Source organism: Lathamus discolor, chromosome 16 (assembly GCF_037157495.1).
Source record: "Lathamus discolor isolate bLatDis1 chromosome 16, bLatDis1.hap1, whole genome shotgun sequence".
NCBI lineage: Eukaryota > Metazoa > Chordata > Aves > Psittaciformes > Psittacidae > Lathamus > Lathamus discolor.
Genome location: NC_088899.1, coordinates 6,279,186 through 6,299,309, shown reverse-complemented (window position 1 = coordinate 6,299,309; position 20,124 = coordinate 6,279,186). Strand labels below are relative to the sequence as shown.

The window sequence follows — 20,124 nt, the reverse complement described above, 5'->3', positions numbered from 1 at the left end:
TGTTTGGAAAGATAAGCATGTACCAGAAAAGTAGGAAGGTGCCAACTAGAGAACCACGAGCATTGCATCCCTGCCATCATTTATGTTCACAGTCTGTACCTCCAGAAGAAAGGATGTATTGCTGTTCTAGAAGTATGCACCACTTGTCTGCATGCACAGACACTCAGCAGAGCTCTGTATGCAGAGCAGGTCCAGCCGCACAACCCGTAGGTGAGGGAATAGAATCCAGTTCTCTTGAATCTCAAGTACTCTGTCCAGTAGATCACTAGTTAAAGGAGTAGGCAGCATTATTGGTTTGTCTTTTGCTGGCCACAGTTTGGGAAATGGGACTGACATACATTTTAAGCTCCAGAAGCAGGCTCAGACTTGTAAAACCCAGTATCCTATTGTTTAGGTAACTCAATTCCTCAATATTGTCCAGGTGCACTGAGGGCTCCACTTACTGGCACAGCAGTTAGGTATTGCTCACAGCTGTGTTGTGCTCAGTCTCTTTAGTGGCTTTAGAGCCTTTGTGCTTTCTAACAGACTGTTCAACAGTTATCCCTTTGTACAACCTTAAATAATTCCTCCTTACATAGAGTTTATGGCCCTTCTAGTCCTGTAGATACTTAAGTACCTTTAGCAATTTAATTCAAGGCCATTGCACTAATGGTAAAGGGAGGAGGGAGTAAAGTTGATGTAGAGCAGTGACCATCCATCATTCCTTCTAACAGCTTGGAAACAGTTTTTCCAGGGTTGAGCAGCACCTGTAGGTCCTGAGAGCTCATCCTGGTCCTGATGAGACTCTCCTGTGCCCCCTCAGCACCCTCACCTGTGGCCAGGAGCTCTGTATAAGTTGAAGGTTTGGCCCAGCTCTGGTCTTTGATGAGTTGGAGTTGTTGAGGGGTTTCTGGTCTGGCTTTGGGCTTGCCCCTGCTCCAGAGCTGCCAGGTGGAAAGCCATGGGGCTGCTTGCTGAAGGTGGTGTTTCTGCATGACATGCTCAGCTCTTCTTGCTCAGGTATGGTGGGGCTGTGCCCCTCGCTGCTGTGGGTGCTGCCCTGGCTGGCATCGCTCTTGCTTTTGGCTGTTTTGCTGTTGCTCTCTGCTAGTCAGTACTGCTGTGTTTGCTGTTAAGAGAATACAGGATTTGGGACTGGGCAATACAGCATCATTTGCTGGCTCTAAACCTGGCAACAGGGATACTTTAGTTCTTACAGACTATTTATGGATCTTGCTTCTAGAATTTAGGGATTTCTGAATTGCTGTCCTCTTAAGAGGTATATTTCTATTGAGACTTTTGCAGCTACAGTTCTTTAAACTAGGTGCTTGGTTTCTCTGTGCTGTTCCAGTTCCAGTTAATAATTTTGGGAGTCTGGTCTCTAGTTTCAAAACCACTTTCTAAGTTGCACGTGTTGCTCTGTAACTCTGGGAGCTGCCTGCTTTTGTACATTGAAACATTTTCAAGTTATAATGACTTCTCTTAAGAAAGCATTGCTTGCTTTGGCACAAGCGCAGCTCTAGCCTCAGGCTCCCACTTCTTCCTGTGTTATTTTGTATATGGCTTGGAAAAAGTCCTCTCGTGCTGAAGTCCCCAGCTGGGCACGATGGTGACCGGCAGGTCGGAAGCTGCCTTGAGTGGTGGCAAATCTGACTGCTGATGGGCACAGCAGTTTTTAAGAGGAACTCTCCTGTTGGGTAGTAGGGAAGTGCTGTCTCCACGAGAACTGGCCACAGAGGATGCATTTATCTGTGTTAACTTCTCTCGTTGCCATATCTGATGTGTGAATTGGTTGCTTTCCCGCTGTGGTTTGTAAAAGCGTGCTTTCTGTTCCTTTCGGTCGTGCAGAAGGGAAACGAGTGCTTCCACTGGGAAAGTCTAGGAGTAATACAGCTCCAGCATCCTGTATGGGCTTACGGAGACGTGGGCTTTCCCATCAGCCTCCAAATAAACACCTGGAGCAAAAGGCAGCGGGTTGGTTTTGGGGTGTTCTCCTCCTCGGGGAGCTGCAGGCCATTAACCCCCGTTAACCCGGCCATTAACCCCCGTTAACCAGGCCATTAACCCCTTTACCGTGCTTAAACCGAGGAGCCAAGCGCCGCTGCCGAGCCCTGGGGGCTGCTCCAGCCGTGCCTCCGGTTCGCGTGGGCCCAGCGCGCCCCCGTGCGGCGGCCGCCGCACGCACCCCCCCCGGCCGTGTGTCCCTCGGGGGGAGCGGCTCGGCCGCGTGTGCGTTACTTTGCGCGGAGCCCCGAACGCTCAGAACTCGGTGGATCCTCACAGCGAGACCGTCCGTGGGCTGGCGGGGTCTGTGTGTGCTGCGTGGGTCACTCCGAGCTGGACTGCTTGTAAGCCAGCCGCCTCACTCGTGCTGCTCAGGGCGTGCAATGGCATCCTGGCGTGCTGTGGAGACTGCTTTTGCTTGTGTAGGTCTGATGGAGCTCGGATGACAGGAGAAGCGTGGCCTGGGAGAGGCAGTAAATGGCCTGTTCAGTTACAGCAGCCGGAGAGGCTGAGCAGTCAGGAGCCGAGTCCTGTGTGCCACGTTGTGTAACCTAAAGCTAGGACTGGACTGCTGCCTGTGCCTGCTGTCCCTGGCTCAGGGGAGAGGTTGCCTGGGGAGTGATGGGGTCCTTGGTTATTCCATAGAACAATTCTGTTGGGTGTGGGACTGATAAAACCTCTAGACGAAAATAGCCTAACATGGTCTCTTCACTCCTAAAAACATGTATGTTTAGACTGTTGGTCTTTACGAAACACTAGCATTAAGCCACTTAAAGCTAGGAGCTAAGCAGTTCATCCTTCCTTCAGGCTAGTCTTTCATCTTCAGTTCCATGCCAGCTCTCCATCAGCCTCTGTTGAAGGCAGGAGCTCACTGGCACTCACCTCACTGCCACCCATGTCTCAGGCAGGGCTGTCTGTTGCTGTGGCTTTTAAGGTAGTGACCACTTCAGTGCATTGGGCTTTTACAGCATGATGAGAAAATACTCTGTGCCAAGGCAGCCCTCCCTCCCAGCAGCAAAAGCAGTTCAGGCTATTTAAATCCCATGAACAACAGAACGTGTCAGGGTGTGTGCTGTCATTTCACCTCCACCCTGCGTTGTTAGAGGCCTCTGCATTGCCACGTGCCGTGATACAGATTCTGCATCATAAGAGCACAGTCCCAATTCAAATTGCTTAAGCTCTAAGTGCAGGGGCGTGCAACCAGGATGCAGGGAAACTTTTCTTGAATAACTTGTCAACGTGAGAGATGACAAATGAAGTCACCAAGCACGGCCTAATATGGTTGGAGTCTTGGTTTTCCTCTGGATGTTGCTTAGCAGCTGGTAAGTGACAATGTAGGGATTGCAAGGCAATGAGTAACCTTGCAAAGGTTCACTGGCTGTTTGCTTATGTCTCTCTTGCATCTTGCCATGCAGCAGTTGGACCTGACGTGGCATGAGCTGATGTGGTCCTTAATATGAGCTTCCCTGAAGTCTCTAAGCTCCCAAAGAGCCTTATGCCTAAAGACTGCGAAGTGTATAGGGCTGGTTGTGTGTTGCAGTTGCCTTCCAGAAGGGCACTTCCTAGTGCTGTCTGTGCCTTTGACATTGTGAGCATAATAGACACATTAACAAAGGTAAAATGAATATTTTTGGTGACAGAAACATGCCTCTCTGTCACCTGGGTAGGTGGTGGGCAGATCATCCTTTTGAGCCAGGCTTCATGATCCTATGCTAGATGCAGGACTTGGTACATGGAAAGCCTCTTAGTATTTTATCACCATGGCTCAATGTGCAGTGGTGAGCATCCTCGAGCAGATTCAGGGTGGTTATGGTGGGGTAACCTGGCATGCTTTTTTCCTCTGGCGTTTCATGGCAGTATATTTGCTCTCTTCTTTTCTTGTGGCTTTCACATGATAACAGTTTTTGGGCAACAGTTTTAATCTTCAGCAAGAAGCTGCAGATTTTACACACAGAAGCATCTCTTCCTCTGAATCACTTTGTAAGGAAATGAATAACAGTGCTGGTTCCCATGTTTCAGTGGCATGCCACTTACAATTTGGAATACCTAACACCTTCTCCAAAATTAACCACAACTGGGATCAAGGTGCACACCAATATATAAATAATATAGCACCAGTCTATGAGCAATCACGGGTGTGTCTTCCATATGTGATTCAGAAAAAATAATGAGCTGTGTGGATGAAAATAGGCATTTGGGTGGGGATTATGCAAGGCCTGAGTTACAATGCAGGATGGGTGGGGGTAACACCTCTTGCAGCTTACAAATGCTAATCACCAGCTCAGCAGCCAGAAATCTCTGCAGCGCCATGAACAAATATTAATAAGTATATTTAACAAATATTAATAAGTATAATTAAGCTTCTTGTGCTGAATTTTCAGTGCCAAGGAGCTATGAGAAATTTTGCTGAATGTTTTCAATTTTAAATGAAGAGAAGTGCTTTTGTAAGCAAGTTAGCAAGAAATGAAAGATTAGGCTACTTTAAGTTTACCCCAGCACCACTCCATGCACACACACAAAGTCAATGAGTTTCCTAACTGCAGAGACCCTACTAGAGATGAAATTATGCATCTTGTTACCCTTAAGTTTCCTTCTTGATGGTAATCTAGAGACTCTGTATTTAACATACAACTTGTCATAGTATTTAAAGTGTTTATAAGGGCCACAGTCTGTAATCATGAGTTTGAAGGGTGGGAATTCCACCATGACTGATCTGGTCATCATCTTAACCCTGAGTTCCTGACAAGACTCAGTTTGAATTCCATCAGCAACTACTCCCTGCTGTAATAACTGCCCTTGCCAAATTGGTGGCTGTGTCCTGGACTAGATGGATGCTTTCCTTTAGCATAACCTACCACTTTAGAAGTGTTTAAAAACTGCTTAAGAAGAAACCCAAGGTTGGAGCAGGAGGAAATGCAAGAGCAAGAGCTCTTCTGAAGTTTCAGGACAGGGGCAATTGCACCTATTTCAGTCTGGGAGCAAATGGAAAACCGCTGCCTCCTGGCACCGATGGCTGGGCGGTCACAACAGTACTGCTGAGGGAAGAAAGAGACTGCTGGGGGTGAGCAGTACCCCCCTCTTTCAGTAAGGAGGCTGTGGGGAGCTTTGCCTTTCTCTGGGTGTAGGTCTCTCTTCCCTGCTGTACCTCAAAATTCCTTGACTCTTCAGGCCTCAGTGTATCAAGTTCTAACAACTTTGAAGTGTGATTATGCCAGTCAAATGCACCTGGCAAGGGGCTTCCTCCTCAGAGGCACTGTCAGGCCTTGCCCAGGTGAGCCCAAGCCCTAAATATTCAAATGTGATCAGGCTGTTGCAAAAGCATGTTGTGTCCTGACAAGTCTTATCATGTGCCAGGGAACAAGCAGAGAAATGTCTTCTGGCCAGAACTTGCAAAGCTTCCCCCACAGCTCTACAGCATTAATTACTCACTTGGAAAATGGAATACACTCCTTGGATCATGCAAACTTTGTCCCCCAAAGCACAGGAATCTGGTGTCCAAGAAACATGCAAGTGAGGCTTTGACCTGCCTTTGTCAGTGACCCCATCACCATCACCCAGAGACAACCACGGAACTGTGGAGCGAGTCCTCAGTGAAACCTTACTTGTATTTTTAAAGGGAAAACGGGGAAGCTACTGAAATGCTCAAGACTTGCCTATGAATTACTTTCCTCATAGTGAAGAGGCACGTGAGCTCTGTAACCTGCTTGAATGTCTTGCTGGTAGCCAAGCAGTTGCTCTTTTCAATTCAGGTTCAATCTGCTTTACTTCAGTTACAGTTGCACTAAACTTAGCTTCATAATTTCACTTCTGGAAGGAGCTGTAACTGCACTGTTCTTCAGCTGACACACAGTGGGAAAGAGCTTCACTGCAGACTAATTCTGTTTCTTTATTTAAATACTCCGGACTGAGTAGACAACACCAGGACTTTCAGGAAAAGAGAATGTAGCTTTTGCTTCTGACAAAAAACTGTAATAGAGATTAGGTTAAAAATCTTCTTGGCATTTTAGTAGAGGTTATGCCAGGCCATTCAAAAGCACAAGCTGTACAAGGTTTTTAAGCCTTTCAGCACTGTAAATCTGAAGCTTGTACTCAGAAGTAGCTCTTATTCTGAGGAAGCAGAAGGTGTCTTGCTGCTGCATTAGCAGAAAAGATTTTAGCCCAGTGACTGGGGAACTTCCACTGCTAACAGAAATGAAAGTGTGTTGCCAGGGTGTGAGCTGGGGAAATTGGAACAAATGCCCTGTTTTATACCCAAGCTGTGTTCAGCTGTTAGTCACTTCAGAAGTCAAGTCAGTAAGCAATACTATCAGGCGTGAAGTGCAATGAGTTAGGACAGAAACCTTATCCCATCACTGTACTCACAAAGAGAACAGGGAGTGAGACCTGGCAGCCAGGGCAGTGGCTCAGACTGTTTTACTTATCCAAATGCAATGCTTTGTACATCCAGGAATACCGAATGCCAGGGCTGGCCTCCTTGTCAAGAGGGGTTAATTTCACAGTGTGGCTTTTCCCCAAGTGCTTTAAGCCAAACCAATCTCACTGAGAAAGCATGAAGAGCTTTCTGTGAGGCATCTGCATGGGGAAGCTTTCTTCCATCCAGGAGTGGCTTTGCTCCTAATTTGAGAGTAAATGCCATTAAGAGCCGAAGTGAGATGAGGGCTTTGGGGAATTCACATGCTTCCAGGTAAGGGGAAAAGAGTAGCCTGTTCCAAGTACTGGGAATGGAGTGGGACCCAGAAGCAAAAGCTGGAGGAGAGGGCAGTTGGTTCGTTTTAGGCTGAGTTCTGAAATGACAATTACTGAGTCTGTGCCAAGCCACAATCAACAGGGAACAAGCTGCAGCTTAGCAGTGTCAATCTGTTTGCTGCGGCAGTGACTGTAACTGAGAAAGTGTTATTTGAGGCGTTAGGGTTAAAGCTGCTCAGCTTTAAGGGGAAGGTTGCAAGTACCCATTTGACATTTTCCACCTTGGAATGTGGAAATGATAAGCTGAATAACTCAATCTTACAGGATGGTTTATTGCCAGCACAAAACTATAGGCACTGTGCTGCCAGGCAGGAAGGAGGAATTAAAATCAGTGGTGTGCAATGTGAGCTATTGAACACTCCTGCAGAAATCTGAATTAAATGCTAGCTGAATTCAACATTTGCTACACATTTAACATCATTCAGATGCACAACTGCATTCACTGTGCAATAAAGCAAAACCCAAAATGTATCATAAATATTTTATAATTTTATTAAGTTCAAGACATGACAATATTCAAAATACAAAGTGATTTTTTTATTCAATACTGTACACAATGCAGAAATATCAGTGCATTTCTATAGCATGTATTTCACCTTCATTTAGTTTGTACTAAAACAAATAAAAATTAAGCTTTAAAATAGCTCAAACACCTCATTCAGCAGTTTAAACTGTAAACAGCTTGTTTCTTTCTGTGGAGGAACACATTCATCTTCTGCACCTCCGTTAAGGAGCACCCTGTCTCTTGTGCTTATCCGCAAGAGGATAAATGTAATCAAAATGAGCACGAGAAACTGCCAGTGCACAAATGTGGCACCTCAATGAAACAATGGATTGCTGAGGCACAACGAGGAAAAACTGAACAGCAAGAAGCAGCATCTGAAGCAGCGAGAGATGGGACTGACACTGTTCATAAATGGAATCACGTTTTTTCCTCATACCTTTCTCCTCCCTTAAAATACTGAACAGAAATCAAACCACAAGACCAGCTTGTGCTGTGTTTCTGTATTTAATACAGTCAGAATTCCAGACTCTAGGTAAGCACGTTGTTGTTGCTGCCTGCCTAATAGCAGCTGTAGAGCTGCTCTTATCCTCTGCCACTTTCAGGCCACTTTCACACATTTTTAGGATCCAGCAGGAAAAGAGCAGCAGTAGAGGCTTAGCAATAGCTGGTCCAAGTCTCTCCTAGGAAAAACTGCAAAATTGAGCCAAGTGTTGTCTAGCAACTGAAAGAATCCACAAAACCTAACTCACTTTAAAAGTCTTAGTGTCAAATCAAGTTGTAAAATAGGCTAATCTTTCGAAATGCACTTCCAATATGCTTGCCAAGTCTTGAAGTGGATATCAGATCTTGCAGCTACCTTCTTACCAGGTTGGCATATCCTAGTCAAAGAGGGCAGTCTGTTCTCAGCAGAGCTCCTGTGTGAAAGAACTTTTGGAAATGCCTGATACAGAACCTGTACTGCATTATCTGCCCTGTTGTAGCTTTGTAAGTGACTCATAAGCAAAGCTAGATTGATTTAATTCTTTAATACCATGACTACCAAATACGTTCATCTAGGTAGCATATAACTGGCCAACTGTGACTACTACCCCTCCATATGTTTCTATAGAATCTCTGTAGATTTTCAGCTATACATACCAAGACAAAAAAAGTCTTAAGAAACATATCAGAGATACGCAGCATAAGAGGACTTTACCATCCACTTTCAGTTCTCGGGGGACAAACTGGTCCTACTTCATTATCTGAGAACCTGAAGAACTTTGTAACATGATAAAGTTGAGCTCCATCCTGAACAGCTGAGCTGAGACCGTGCTTCCAGAGACTATGGAGAAACCACATAAGACAGATGTTTCCGTTTCAGATGACCAGCTATGTCCACTCTAGGTTTCAAGTCCAGTTTTGCTGGGGCTGAAGTGGCTGTGCAGTCATCAGACCACGACTGAACCTCTCTGGTAGAGCTACTTTCTTCTGCTTCTCTGAAGAATTTCTCATACTTGTCCAAATAGGGAGGCCTCTCCGGCAGCAGGTAGTAGTGCGTTGAACTGGCCTTCTTACCATTTTCAATGATCGGAAGAATGCAGGGGACCCTGTTGGAAGATCCTTCACTATTTTGTCTTTGTAGAGCTTTGCTGCTGACATACTTAGGATCAGGTGCAAAACTCTGGGTGGGGGGCATAACCCCGTTGAGGTATGATGGCAAGCTTTTGGGACTTGGCGTGCGGGAATTGCTGCGTGACAAAGGTTCTCTGGGGGGCACTTTTGGAGGCCTGTCTTCATCACTGTATGCACTAGAAGCAACTTCTGCTGACCACCTTCTGTAATCCGGTTTGAGAGCCCTTGGAGGTATGGGAACTCGTGGTGGAATCTCTGGTTTATCTTCATCAGAGTTTGGAGAAGACCTGTTTAAGTGTCCAGATAGTCTTACTACTGGTTTGTTAAGAGATCCAGCTGGCCCAGAATGGGACCTTCGCAAACGTCGATGCAGCTGCTGTGGAGGAGGATAAATACTGGATATATATCCACTTAGGCTTTGTGTAGGGTTGGCATCTTCTGGTTTTGGTCCTGTTGGAGTATCAAAGTATGCGTAGTTGATTTGTCCACAGCCCCTAAAGCTCCGCCGGCTTGGAGCACTGGATTTAAAAGGAGGAAGTTCATAATCTTCTAACAAAAAGTCAGTGTCTGAGCTAGTGAGGAATTCCACCTCCCTGTCAACCTCATCTGGAGTAAGGTCTTCAGAAATAGGCAGAGGGGGCAGTGGCCTGGAACTCCGGTCAGTGGAAGATGCAGACAGAAACTGAATTGGCCCATTTTTTATTGGCATGTGAGGAGGAGTTTCTTCAGAAACACAGCCCATGGTTAATGACAGTTTACTAAAGCCAGGAACGAGATGGTCTTCATATCTTGAAATGGGCTGTTCAGTTTTGGGACTTACAGGAGGTGGACTGGATTTCTGAGATGGGACTTGGGTGCAAGTTTCAGCAAAGCTGTGGTCATTCACGGAAGCGTGGTTGGAAGAGTGCCCTAAAAAAGTGAGAAAGTCTTTAGAAACGCTCTTCCAAGTAATATTCTAGTGCATGACTTTGCCACTGCATAGATAACATTTAATTCCTTCTAATGCAACAATAAGTAATGTCTGCTTAATGCTGTGGTAGCAAAAAGTAGCTATTATGTATCTTTCCTGGTCATGGATTTATGTATTTAGTTAAGAGAGTAGCTGATTACCTTACTATCTTAGGCCAGTCCTCCAGTTAAATAATGTAACCCAAGAGACCCCAAGCATCAGCAATAGAACAGTTACAGCTACAGAGATGCCAAAAAAGGACTATGACAGAACAACTGCTATTTTACTAAATGGCTTTTCTGTTTGAAGTGTAACAGCAACTCAGAGGCCTCTAAGGACAAGGAAAAGGGTGGGTTTGTTTGTTTTAACTTGACTGTGTTCTTGAAAATGGTTGGGGTTTTTTGCTGGGCTCGAACAGCAGCATTTTCTTGCATCCTGTCACCAGAGGGCAGCCTTATATCCAGAATGAGAAAGCTTTTAATGTCTCCGTGAAGACTTGAGGATTTACCTTTCCCCCCGCCCCCCCAAGACAAATCCAGTAGACTAAGTAAATACAAATATGTTATGTCTTTATACTTACCAATGGATGGTAAATGTGGCTCTGTTGATGGATTCAAATTATATGCCATTGCTATAGGGTCCATGTTAAAGAAAGTACTAAAAGAAAAAGAAGTCTTCACTGTAAATAAACCATTGGTCAGCACTGGTATAAGTATTCGTAATGCTCATCGCATCTATATGAAGATGCAATAGATCAAATTTTAGCCTCACTCACTTTTCAAATCCACTGTGGCTACCCCAGCAGGTTTTCAGACTCCCCATGCCTTGACTAGTGTGAAGAAATCCGGTTTTTAATGGGACTCTCATCTCCTGAGCAGCAACTCCTGCAGTTGACATTGTGCACTGCTCCCTGGTGACGTCTCACAACGCTAGAAATTCAGTCCTTGACAGGTTTCCTGAAGTTCTCCTTCCCTTCAAAAGAGAGGACATAAATATCAGAAATGCAAACTTGAGGAGTTCATCTCTCAACTGAAATGTCAGTATTTTGAGGAGCTGAACAGCTCTCTGGAAAAGCCTCTGCCCTAGTACCTGCCAATAGGAAAACTTTACCAGACTACTACAGTATAAAAAATAGGTAACTTCTCTTACAAAATTCAACTGCATAGAAGAAAGAAAAACACGTTCAGTAAAGCTATTAATGACAACTGCGCATCAACAACTTCAGTTCTTGTACATACACTGCTTAGTTAGGCAAAATTCATCCTCCAAAACAATCTTGTTAACTTTCTAGTAGGCATCTATCTTTAGTTGTGTCTTTTCGCTAGTGAGTTGATGGTTTCCAGTGTAGCCAACATCTAACAGCCTAGTCTGGTTTAACCTTCAATAGCCTAACAAATGGCCTTTGCTCCAATAAACAGCATTATTGACTACTTAAATCAGAATCCAAAACTTCTTCTATATAAAGCAGTCACTATTATTAAGTACTAAGATCCTTAGATCATCCTTAAGCCTTTTAGCTTTTTCAAACAAACTGGAAATCTAGTGATGTAAAAGAATCTCATCTTAAACTCTCCTGCTGTATTCACATTTATCTGGCCCATTTATGACAGAAAAAAAGTGTTGGCAACTGCTTTATATTGAACAAGTAATCATAGTCTAAGGAACAAGTTGACTCATAGGGCTTGCTTTGGGAAATTCAGAATGGATTGGGGAAGAGGGGCAGTGTAAAAGTAGTCAACGTGCTGAAGACAGGAGACGTTAAGGCCAAGACTATAAGCAAAGTTCTCTGGGTCTGTGCTTCATCTACCCAAATATCCTAAATTCAGCAAGTACAATATAGTGTTGTATGGCTGCTTAAAAAGCCCAGAACAACCTACAAAAACTCCAACCCACCCGAAACTGTTTTTTATCTCTTGAGAATCAAGTATATGACCATTTTCTTTTTAACATGAGCTTCCTTCTTCCTACCACCTGAAAGAAGAAATTCCACCTAAAGAAAAGTCAGTCAACAACTGAGGGCTACATCAGTGCAGCACTTGTGTCAAGAAGCCCCCTTCACAGTATGGTACTGCCAGAAAATGGGGTACAGACAATAAATAGCTTATGGTAAATCTGTTCAACACCAGGTGTTCTGTGGGGATGTGTAATCTTCCTGTCCTTTAAGAGGAAGGATCCATAATACTTATTTGCAACATAAGGGATGGGCAGACTCCTAAGCAGGGCTGGAAACCAGGTGCCCCAGGATTTAATTTGCAGTCTGACACCACTATTTGCCTTTTATAAACAATTGATTGAGAAAAAACAACTCTGCTTTGCTTTCCCAAGTGTGAACTGTGTCCAGGATTGATCATGAAAGCAAAACAGCTTCTAACTATACGTATGGCATAATGTGCAAGAACTAACCACATTGAGTCTGATGGTTTTCTTGATCCTAACTTGATCCTGTGATTGCTCTTGTGTCAATGGAAGTGGGATTATACAAAGTATTTTAGCCAGGCATTTAAGAACTCTAGACAGGAGGCTGTTAATTTTCATAGAAGTGAACAGTGGCTAATAAACTGGTGTTCTGTCTGCTGCAGCAGACTATTACAGTCCTAGTCCTCCTTACTTCAGCCTTCCTGATTTTAGTAAAGACTATGTTCTTCCTTTTCAGATAATCTCCTTAAAAGCTAGCTTAGCCTTGGACATTTTCACGTTACCCAGTCAAGTTGGACCCTTCCCAGAAAGAGGAATTGTAGGTTTTCATGGTAAAATGATATACTAACATACAGCCCCAATAAGCAATACCATAGGCTTGATTAGCAAATGACTTCAAAATCTCTAGCAGTCCTCTAACAGCAGTTCTTCCTTCCCATTCTGTAAGTGCAAGCAGAACCCTTGTCTGGGGGGGACAGAAGACTGGAGAAATCAGTCAGAACTTAAGCAGCACCATACAAGCACAGCACCAATTCTAAAATGACTTTGTATCACGTTAATACAATTCACAAATAAAACATCCATCACATCAGCTCACACTGTACTGAGCAGTGATTTATTGTGCCTCACAGATCCTACCCTATAAGCAATGAATCTACAATAGAAATGAAAGAGAATGAATTAGTGAACTTAAGGCTAGTGCCTGTGAAGGAGTTTGTGCTTCCATTTCAGTGTATTTTTCCTGTCAAATGCAAGTCCCAAGTTGAAAAATCACTGATACAGAACACTGATCGGTCAGCACACGATAGCACCCCATCTCAGCACACATACAAGATACAACAAGGGCATGAGCAAAACATTGATTAGGATATTAAAAAAACTAGATGGGGGAGGTGGCACTGCCACACTCTCAGTTTGAGAGCACAGGTAATGTGCTTGCTGTGATAACACAGAACCCTTGCAGGGCTTGTCCTCCATCAGATCCCACACCAAAACCACTGCTAGTGATTACTGCGTCAGCTTTCTGAACGCTGTCTAAATCTCAGCTCTTGAGACTGATAGTTGCACAATCGTGCCTCTGAAATCTGTCTTGAATGCTAAGCTCGACTTCTGAAATGGACTTAAATATTGACTTACTCTGGGAAAAGGTAATTTCAGTTGTTTCAGTCAACTCTGTGTTTTTTAAAAATAGGTCCAGTTTTGCAGCCATAAAACTTGCTGCCTTCTAACAATACCCTCTTTGTGAATCCACAGAAGGTGACTTGCCTCGTGAATGGCCAGTTATGAAACTGCCCTCCATGCCTTCAGCTAGGAGTATCACGGAGGTAAGGCATGTGCTCTTTCACTAAATCGTCTAGTTACTTTTGCACTGGAGTCTAGAGAGTTGGCGCTTATATTTTAAAACATGCATAAGCTTGTTTGAAGAAACAGTGTCTTACGAGGGAGCCATGAGGACATGTAATCGAGGAGTACAAACTCTGGATTTTATACAGTGCTCTCACTAAAGCTAAGCTGTACGTACTTCAGAAGCTGCTATTTTCTAGTAATTGGCTTAAAGTTTTTTCTGAAGTCAGTCATGAAGATAAAGACCAACAGTTTTCACTGTAACCGTTGGTCCAGTCCTGCCTCCTTAAAGACTTAAGGATCTAAACTCACCAGAAATCAAATCAAGCTATGTTTGCTAAAGAAAATGGACACTGCAGTAACTGAAGCATTCTGAATCTCATGCTTGTTTGCACAAAATGGGTTTCCGGTTGCCCTGCTTGTTGGCCCAGCTATGCATAGAGTGTAGCACTTGGAAAGATCGAAGCACTTTGAGCACTTTTGAAGATGTTACAGCTTCAGTGTTATTCAAAAGAAACAAGAGTTAGTTCAATCTATAGTTAGTAATTACTACAGGGCAGCTACAAGCCAGGGCAATTCAAAGGTTTGTCTGTGCATTAAGAAGCTATCGACACCATCCACTGTCAGACAGGTAACTGCAAAGGAGACACTTTTTTATCATTCATGCCTGCTCACATTAACAAATACGAATTATATTCCAAATACTGGAGATGAGATTGATCTTTTTAATAAGGCTAAATATATCTTCAAACTTGAACTGATGAATGATGAATAACAGGATGGAACTGTCTAAGCTGAAAATGGTCAAATGTATCCATAAACAGTAGGGTAGCTACATAGTGAGGAATGTATATGGGAATATATGGGAAAATTTTTGAGAGACAAAGTTTAATTATAAAACATCACAAATACACAATTTTCATATGGATATATGTCCCTAAATACTTGTTATAGAAACAGTAATCCTCTGTTCAGAAACTAAGAAGCATTTAATGTATTTTAGCTCAATGCCTATCACTGATCACACAGAGACTCTTACTCTGTTCCCTGCTCTTCCAGCCCCAGTGCAACCAAATATTTGAGGCGAGTCAGGTTTGTAATAGAGAAAACCTTTCTGGTATGCACAGTAGACCAAAGCATGCTCTAGAATGTTTCACTTAATGGCTATGGAACACAACAATTTGCTATACAGAATTCGGAATGCCTGCACAGATTTTGGGCAGCTTTTAGATGTCTTGTAAGAAATGGGAAAGAGAAAACAGGGGAACTAAGACCTACTTACTGTTTTTGGGAGGGGAAGAAATGTGGCCACCTTAAATCCACCACCTATTTTTGCTCACCTTGCCACCACATATCTTTAACAAATCTCAGAAGCAATTCACAGGAGGAGGGGCACATTTTTGCACTACAAGTCATCCACTCCAGCTAGCTGTTCCTTATTTGACAATGTGATGTAATTTCCTTTTTTCCTTTGACTTTCTATTTAACGTAAGCACCTGAGATAGAGCCACCTCTTTTAATAGTGAAGTATTTCGGACTTCTAATTGGACTTTACGCAGCCCTAAAAGCTGTTAGTGTAACTTTCAGGAACTGCATATGCTTAAAATACTTGTATCTTATTTACTATGCACCAAACCTCCACAGTGCAGCTCAGTATCCATCAGAGTCACAAACCTAATCGTGCTCAATACAGACCTCAGGAGATTTTTCCATGTATAGGAAATATAGTTGTTCTGTAAATGAGGCATAATGTTAGCTTTGAGAGATTCTTCTACATATTCTGCCGACCAGAAATAGACCGCTCTGTGGTGTAAAGTTTAAGACTGTGATCACTTAGTAAAGATGGATAAAAATGCTTCTCAAATCATAGGAGGTTGCAAATAATATTAATTCTACAGGTATACCCCAGCTGATGATGGGCATAAATTTATAACAGACAAATGAACTGAACAGCAGACAACTCACTTAGATTATAATCGTTATTTCTGAATATACTCAAAGAACTGCAGTTTATCGGGGAGTTTAAGTTCAGTTAATATTTGGGCTGCCATTTCACGGTCCTACACAGCAACTGGGAGGAACCTGTAAATTGCCAGTAGAAAACTAATAATTAAATAGCAAGACAATTGCCTTGCCTCTGCTTGTCAGATTTCAGATGCGTGCTTAAGGTATGGTACTTCACCCTCCTGAAAATTTTAATGTGAATATATCCAGCTTCCATTCAGGACATAAAAATTCCTGTATAGCTGACTCAGTCATAACCATAGCGTTAGCCACGCTGTGATAAGTTTTAATTCTGTTTTCCACTACAGAGAAGTGGAATTTTTTTCTTCTGGAATAATTCCCATATTATAGGGGATGGCAGACACAGAGCTTCACCCGGAACATATGCCCCCTCAAAAGATGGGTTTCTAGTAACAAAAACCAACCAAACAAAAAACTGTCCCATGTAGATAAATTGCTAAGGAAGGAAAACTAGCTCTGTGCATAAAGTAACAGGGGTGAATGAGCAGTTTGGTTTCCTCTTTAAAAGCTTGACCAGCTTATAAATCCAATTCAGAAATGTTTGTGAGGTAGAGGCATCATTCATCTGTCATTCTCGTATGACAGATTCAAGTATCCTCAAACTGAACAAAGAGACCTTTTCCCCAGAGCCTTTCCCACCCAGTTCATCAAGGTATACTTAAGTACTGTTTATCTTTAGATCAAGCCTAGCAAGTGTTTTGCTTATCGCTTCAGCATAGGGTCCTTAGTTTATGCACTAGTGACACGAGACCACTGAAGCCTCAGAGTCGCTCTGGACTGCTCCCTCTGTGTAGCCAACATGGGGAATGCCTGCATCAGGCACACATGCTCAAGAGAGGCACTGTAAATACTTTAGGGGTACAGTGCTATCTCTAGATTTAAACACCACAGACTGACTATTTTAGAAAATCGAACGTAAGTGTGTACTGGGGTATTAGGTCATGAAGAAATGTTTATTCTAAATTAAGCCATCCTAAATTAGAGTGCAAAGCACAGAGCCTGAGCCCGCAATGCGGTCTCTGTTTACTCACAGGAGCAGGAGGAGCAGCTCCGAGGCGAGTGAGAGGGAGCACTGATACTGTTTCGGGGCTGGCAGAAAACGCGTGGCACGCCACGTTGATTTCCAGGAATGTGGCTCCGGGCGCCCCTGACCGCGGGTCCCACCCGGAGTGGCTCCTGCCGTGCAGGCGCGCTCCCCGCCGCGGCCACCCGAGACGCGACCGCGCAGGTAAGCGCCTCAGCGGCGGGCCTGGGCCCCCGCTGCCCCTTCCCCACCCTCTCGACAGCGCCAGGGCAGAAACCGCGCTCCCGCTCCTCCCCAGCGCTCCTCCCGGCCCGCGGCCCGCCGCCATCGCCCCCCCCCCCCCCGCCCCGCGCCCGCTGGCGTGGGCCGCGCCGGGACCGCGGCTCCGTGCCAGGAGCCCGGCCAACGCTGGCGCTGCGGCCCGGGCGACCCGCAGGTCGGCACCCGCTCTTCCGCTCGGCAGCGGGGGCTCGGCGCGGCAGGCACGGGGCGGCCCCGGGCCGCAGCCGAGCGATACCGGGCGGCTCAGGTGTGCGGCGGGAGCGGCCTGGGCAGGCCGCGGCGGAGGGGGCACCCGACCGCCATGGCAACGAGCGGAGCGGCGGCAGCTGCCGCTGCGGGGGCCATCACTTACCCCGACAGTGTCGCGCAGCTCCGCATGTCCCTGCGCGGCCGCCGGCGCGACACGCATGCGCCGAGCCCCGACAGCGCCCGGTCACTGCCGCACCGCGCGCGGACCGCGGCTCTTATAGCGGGGGGCGGAGCCCAGCGCGCGCTGCGCTCCAGTCCGGAGCCGCCTTAAAGGGGCGGCGGCCGCGCGGGGGTGGCAAAGGTGCGGTGGCGGGGCCCGGGCGGGCGCTGCCGGCAGGGCGCGGGCCTCGCCGGGCGGGGAGCGGGGGCCGCTGCGGGCTCTGCGGGCGCTGCCCCCTTCCCCGAGCTCGGCGCTGGGAACGGCCGCCGGGGCGCCTTCCGGGCAGCGCCGCCGGCGCTCTGCCGCCCCCGCCGCGGCGCCCTCCGCCCTGGCCTGCGGGGCCGGGCGCCTCCGGGCTGCGCGCGTTCGCCGGGCGGGGGTGACCGGGGCGCGGGGCAGGCCTGGGAGCTATCGCCCGTGGCTCGGCCTGGCGGCGCGAGTGAGGAGCCGCTGGGGCCCGCGGCCAGCGCAGGGGCTGCGCGGCACCGTGAGAGATCGCTCTCGGTTCCCTCACAGCGCAGCGGGGAGCGCACCCCGCCCGGCGGGGGCTGCGGGGCAGCGCCGGTGAAGCCGTGCCGGCGCCGAGCTTTCCCCGCGGCGGCCGGCTCCACCGAGCACACGCCCGGTGCCCCAGCTCTCCGGCGCCCTTTCCTGCCCCGGCCGGCTGTGCCCGGCGCCCCCATCCCCGGGCTCGGGAGCCGCCCCACGCCACCCGCCAGGGGGCGCTCTCCCACCCCACGGGCCTTGAGGGGCGTGGGGAAATGGCGGCGGGGGCTGCTGTGGTAAGAGCGGCCTCGCCCGCCTTGCCCCTGGCCGTCGGTGTCGGGGTGTTTTACAGTGACAGACATTCCCAAATAGCGTTGTGTCCTTAGGTGTCTGCAGAAGGAAACCACCACCAGCGCCTTGCACTGCTCGCTGCTGTGAGTGTTCTTTCTCCTGAACTTTGCATTGAAGTAAATCCCTCTTTAATCATATGAGGGTTATCACAGATCTGCCAGTGAATCTTGTGTCTGCACTTGACGTTTGTGAGGTAGAACACAGTGGTAGAGCAGCAGGTTCTCAGTCAAAGCTACTGTGTAAAGGACTGTGAGCATCTGCAGAGGATGCTGTTTATTTACAGCATAAACAAGGTGAATCTGGGGTCTGGTCAATTTTGCTGCACAATACAATCGTTTCTTTGTTGGACAAAGGAATGTCACTTGGGGCTCTAAAACCCCCAGCGCTGAGAGTTGCTAACAATAGGATTAACAAAATGTGTCTGCTATGTGCGGTTTGAGCTGCTTTAGTTATTAATACTGGTAACAAGGAAGAATGCTTGCTTTCACTGCGTGACGCCGTGTATGTTTGCAGGTGACTTCTGCTTTCTCTGTTGACTTGTGGTGAAAGTTCCCCATCTGCCCTGGTTCTTAGGGCCTCTCCTACTCTTAAGGCTCTCCTACTGCTTATTTGTCTCCTAAGAACTGCTGTGGTGTTGGTGTGAATGAACCGCACACGCAGCACGAGTTATTCCAGGTTTGAATTTTCCTGCTTGCATGTATGTGTTAAAGTAGGGTGTTGGGGGTTTTGGTGGTGGTTTGGTTTTTGGGGGTCTCCTGTCTGGTTTAAATTCTGGTGTGTTGGTGCACTGATGGTGCAAACACATTGAATGTTATAGATGCATACAGCGGACAAACTTCTTCAGAGTGTTGACATGACTTCAGTAAGACAAACTCCTGCTGTGCCTCCACGGTGGAACATGAGGAATAATAGATGTTTGGGTTTGACTTGATGGTGTCTGAGAATCTTTGGTCCAGGAAAAGGCCATTCTGGTTTTCCCTGCAGATGTTACCCTGTGGCCCTCTGTGCTTCCATCAGGAGGCCTGGTTTTACTCAATTAGAGAACTTAGGAGTTGGTTCATGTGCATGGAATTTTTGTCTCTTACTGTTAAATGACTTTCCCTATGGCTTTTGCTCACTAAAAGGCCACTGCCTTGAATTTCTGACCGTGCTACTGAATAAAACTGTTTAGTAATTGTGTCACTTGTAATATTTCTGTGTTGACTTGTGCACAGAGGCAGCTGAATTCTGAACCAACAGTTATATTCTCATTTCTCTTCCTTCTTTGCAACATGAAGTTATTTCAGGACTCTTAAACCAATTCACAGTTCTGTAGGCATGTGTAAACCACTCTTTGCAATTTGCTAATTGCCCTAGAGACTAACTCCTAAATAATCTTGGACATCCAGGTTGGTTAATAACAAGTCTGCTGGAATAAAAGGCCCAACAGCTCAAGCAGTATTACAAGACGATTTAAACCTCTTTTGTACCCTGTTTTGTCTGTATTTAATAAATGAAACGTCTGAATTTCCTGAGAAAATACTATTACGGACTTTCATTCATGATATTCCTTTGCAGAGGAAATCCTTGTGATAATGGATGTCCTTTGATCAGAGCTGTCCTATTACTAGCTTGTTTTGCAGTGTATGCCTCTCAATGATCTCAGTTCCCTTGATACTTCCCATTTTCAACACTTAAAGTTTTCAGTTGCTAATTCTGTGTGTCTTGAGAGAGACAAGGCACAAATGTCAGCAGCAGTTGCAGAAGTGAAAGGCAAAATCTCTTCAGAAAGCTAGGAATTTAATAAAGTAAAATTTCGCACTGAAAGACTAACATGGGAAGATACATATTTTTAATACAGAACATCAGGTATTGCTCTTGTACGGTCCTTTAGAGTGTCATGATTGTTTTGGTGAGCCAGCTTCTATAAATATTAACTTTGTTTTACAGTAGCTGCTGTATTATTGCTTAATCTTGTTTATTCACAGCAGCTGCTCTTGAGCAGGAAGCTTGGG

General features: G+C 45.9%; 1 protein-coding gene and 1 long non-coding RNA gene across 2 annotated transcripts; one reads left to right on the top strand and one right to left on the bottom strand.

The window, feature by feature from the left end:
• Window positions 1-874: 874 nt before the first annotated feature.
• On the top strand, window positions 875-16,929 carry LOC136022752 (uncharacterized). Its single transcript, XR_010616321.1, has 3 exons — window positions 875-999; window positions 13,464-13,534; window positions 16,612-16,929. It is a non-coding gene; the product is annotated as an uncharacterized LOC136022752 (long non-coding RNA).
• Window positions 7,199-17,339, bottom strand: ERRFI1 (ERBB receptor feedback inhibitor 1). Its single transcript, XM_065696451.1, has 4 exons — window positions 17,237-17,339; window positions 10,570-10,766; window positions 10,375-10,451; window positions 7,199-9,754 (listed from the first exon to the last, which is right to left on the bottom strand). Exons 2-4 carry the CDS (start codon window positions 10,689-10,691, stop codon window positions 8,556-8,558), a joined length of 1,398 nt encoding a protein of 465 aa, XP_065552523.1. The 5' UTR covers window positions 10,692-10,766; window positions 17,237-17,339; the 3' UTR covers window positions 7,199-8,555.
• Between the last annotated feature and the right edge of the window lie 2,785 nt (window positions 17,340-20,124).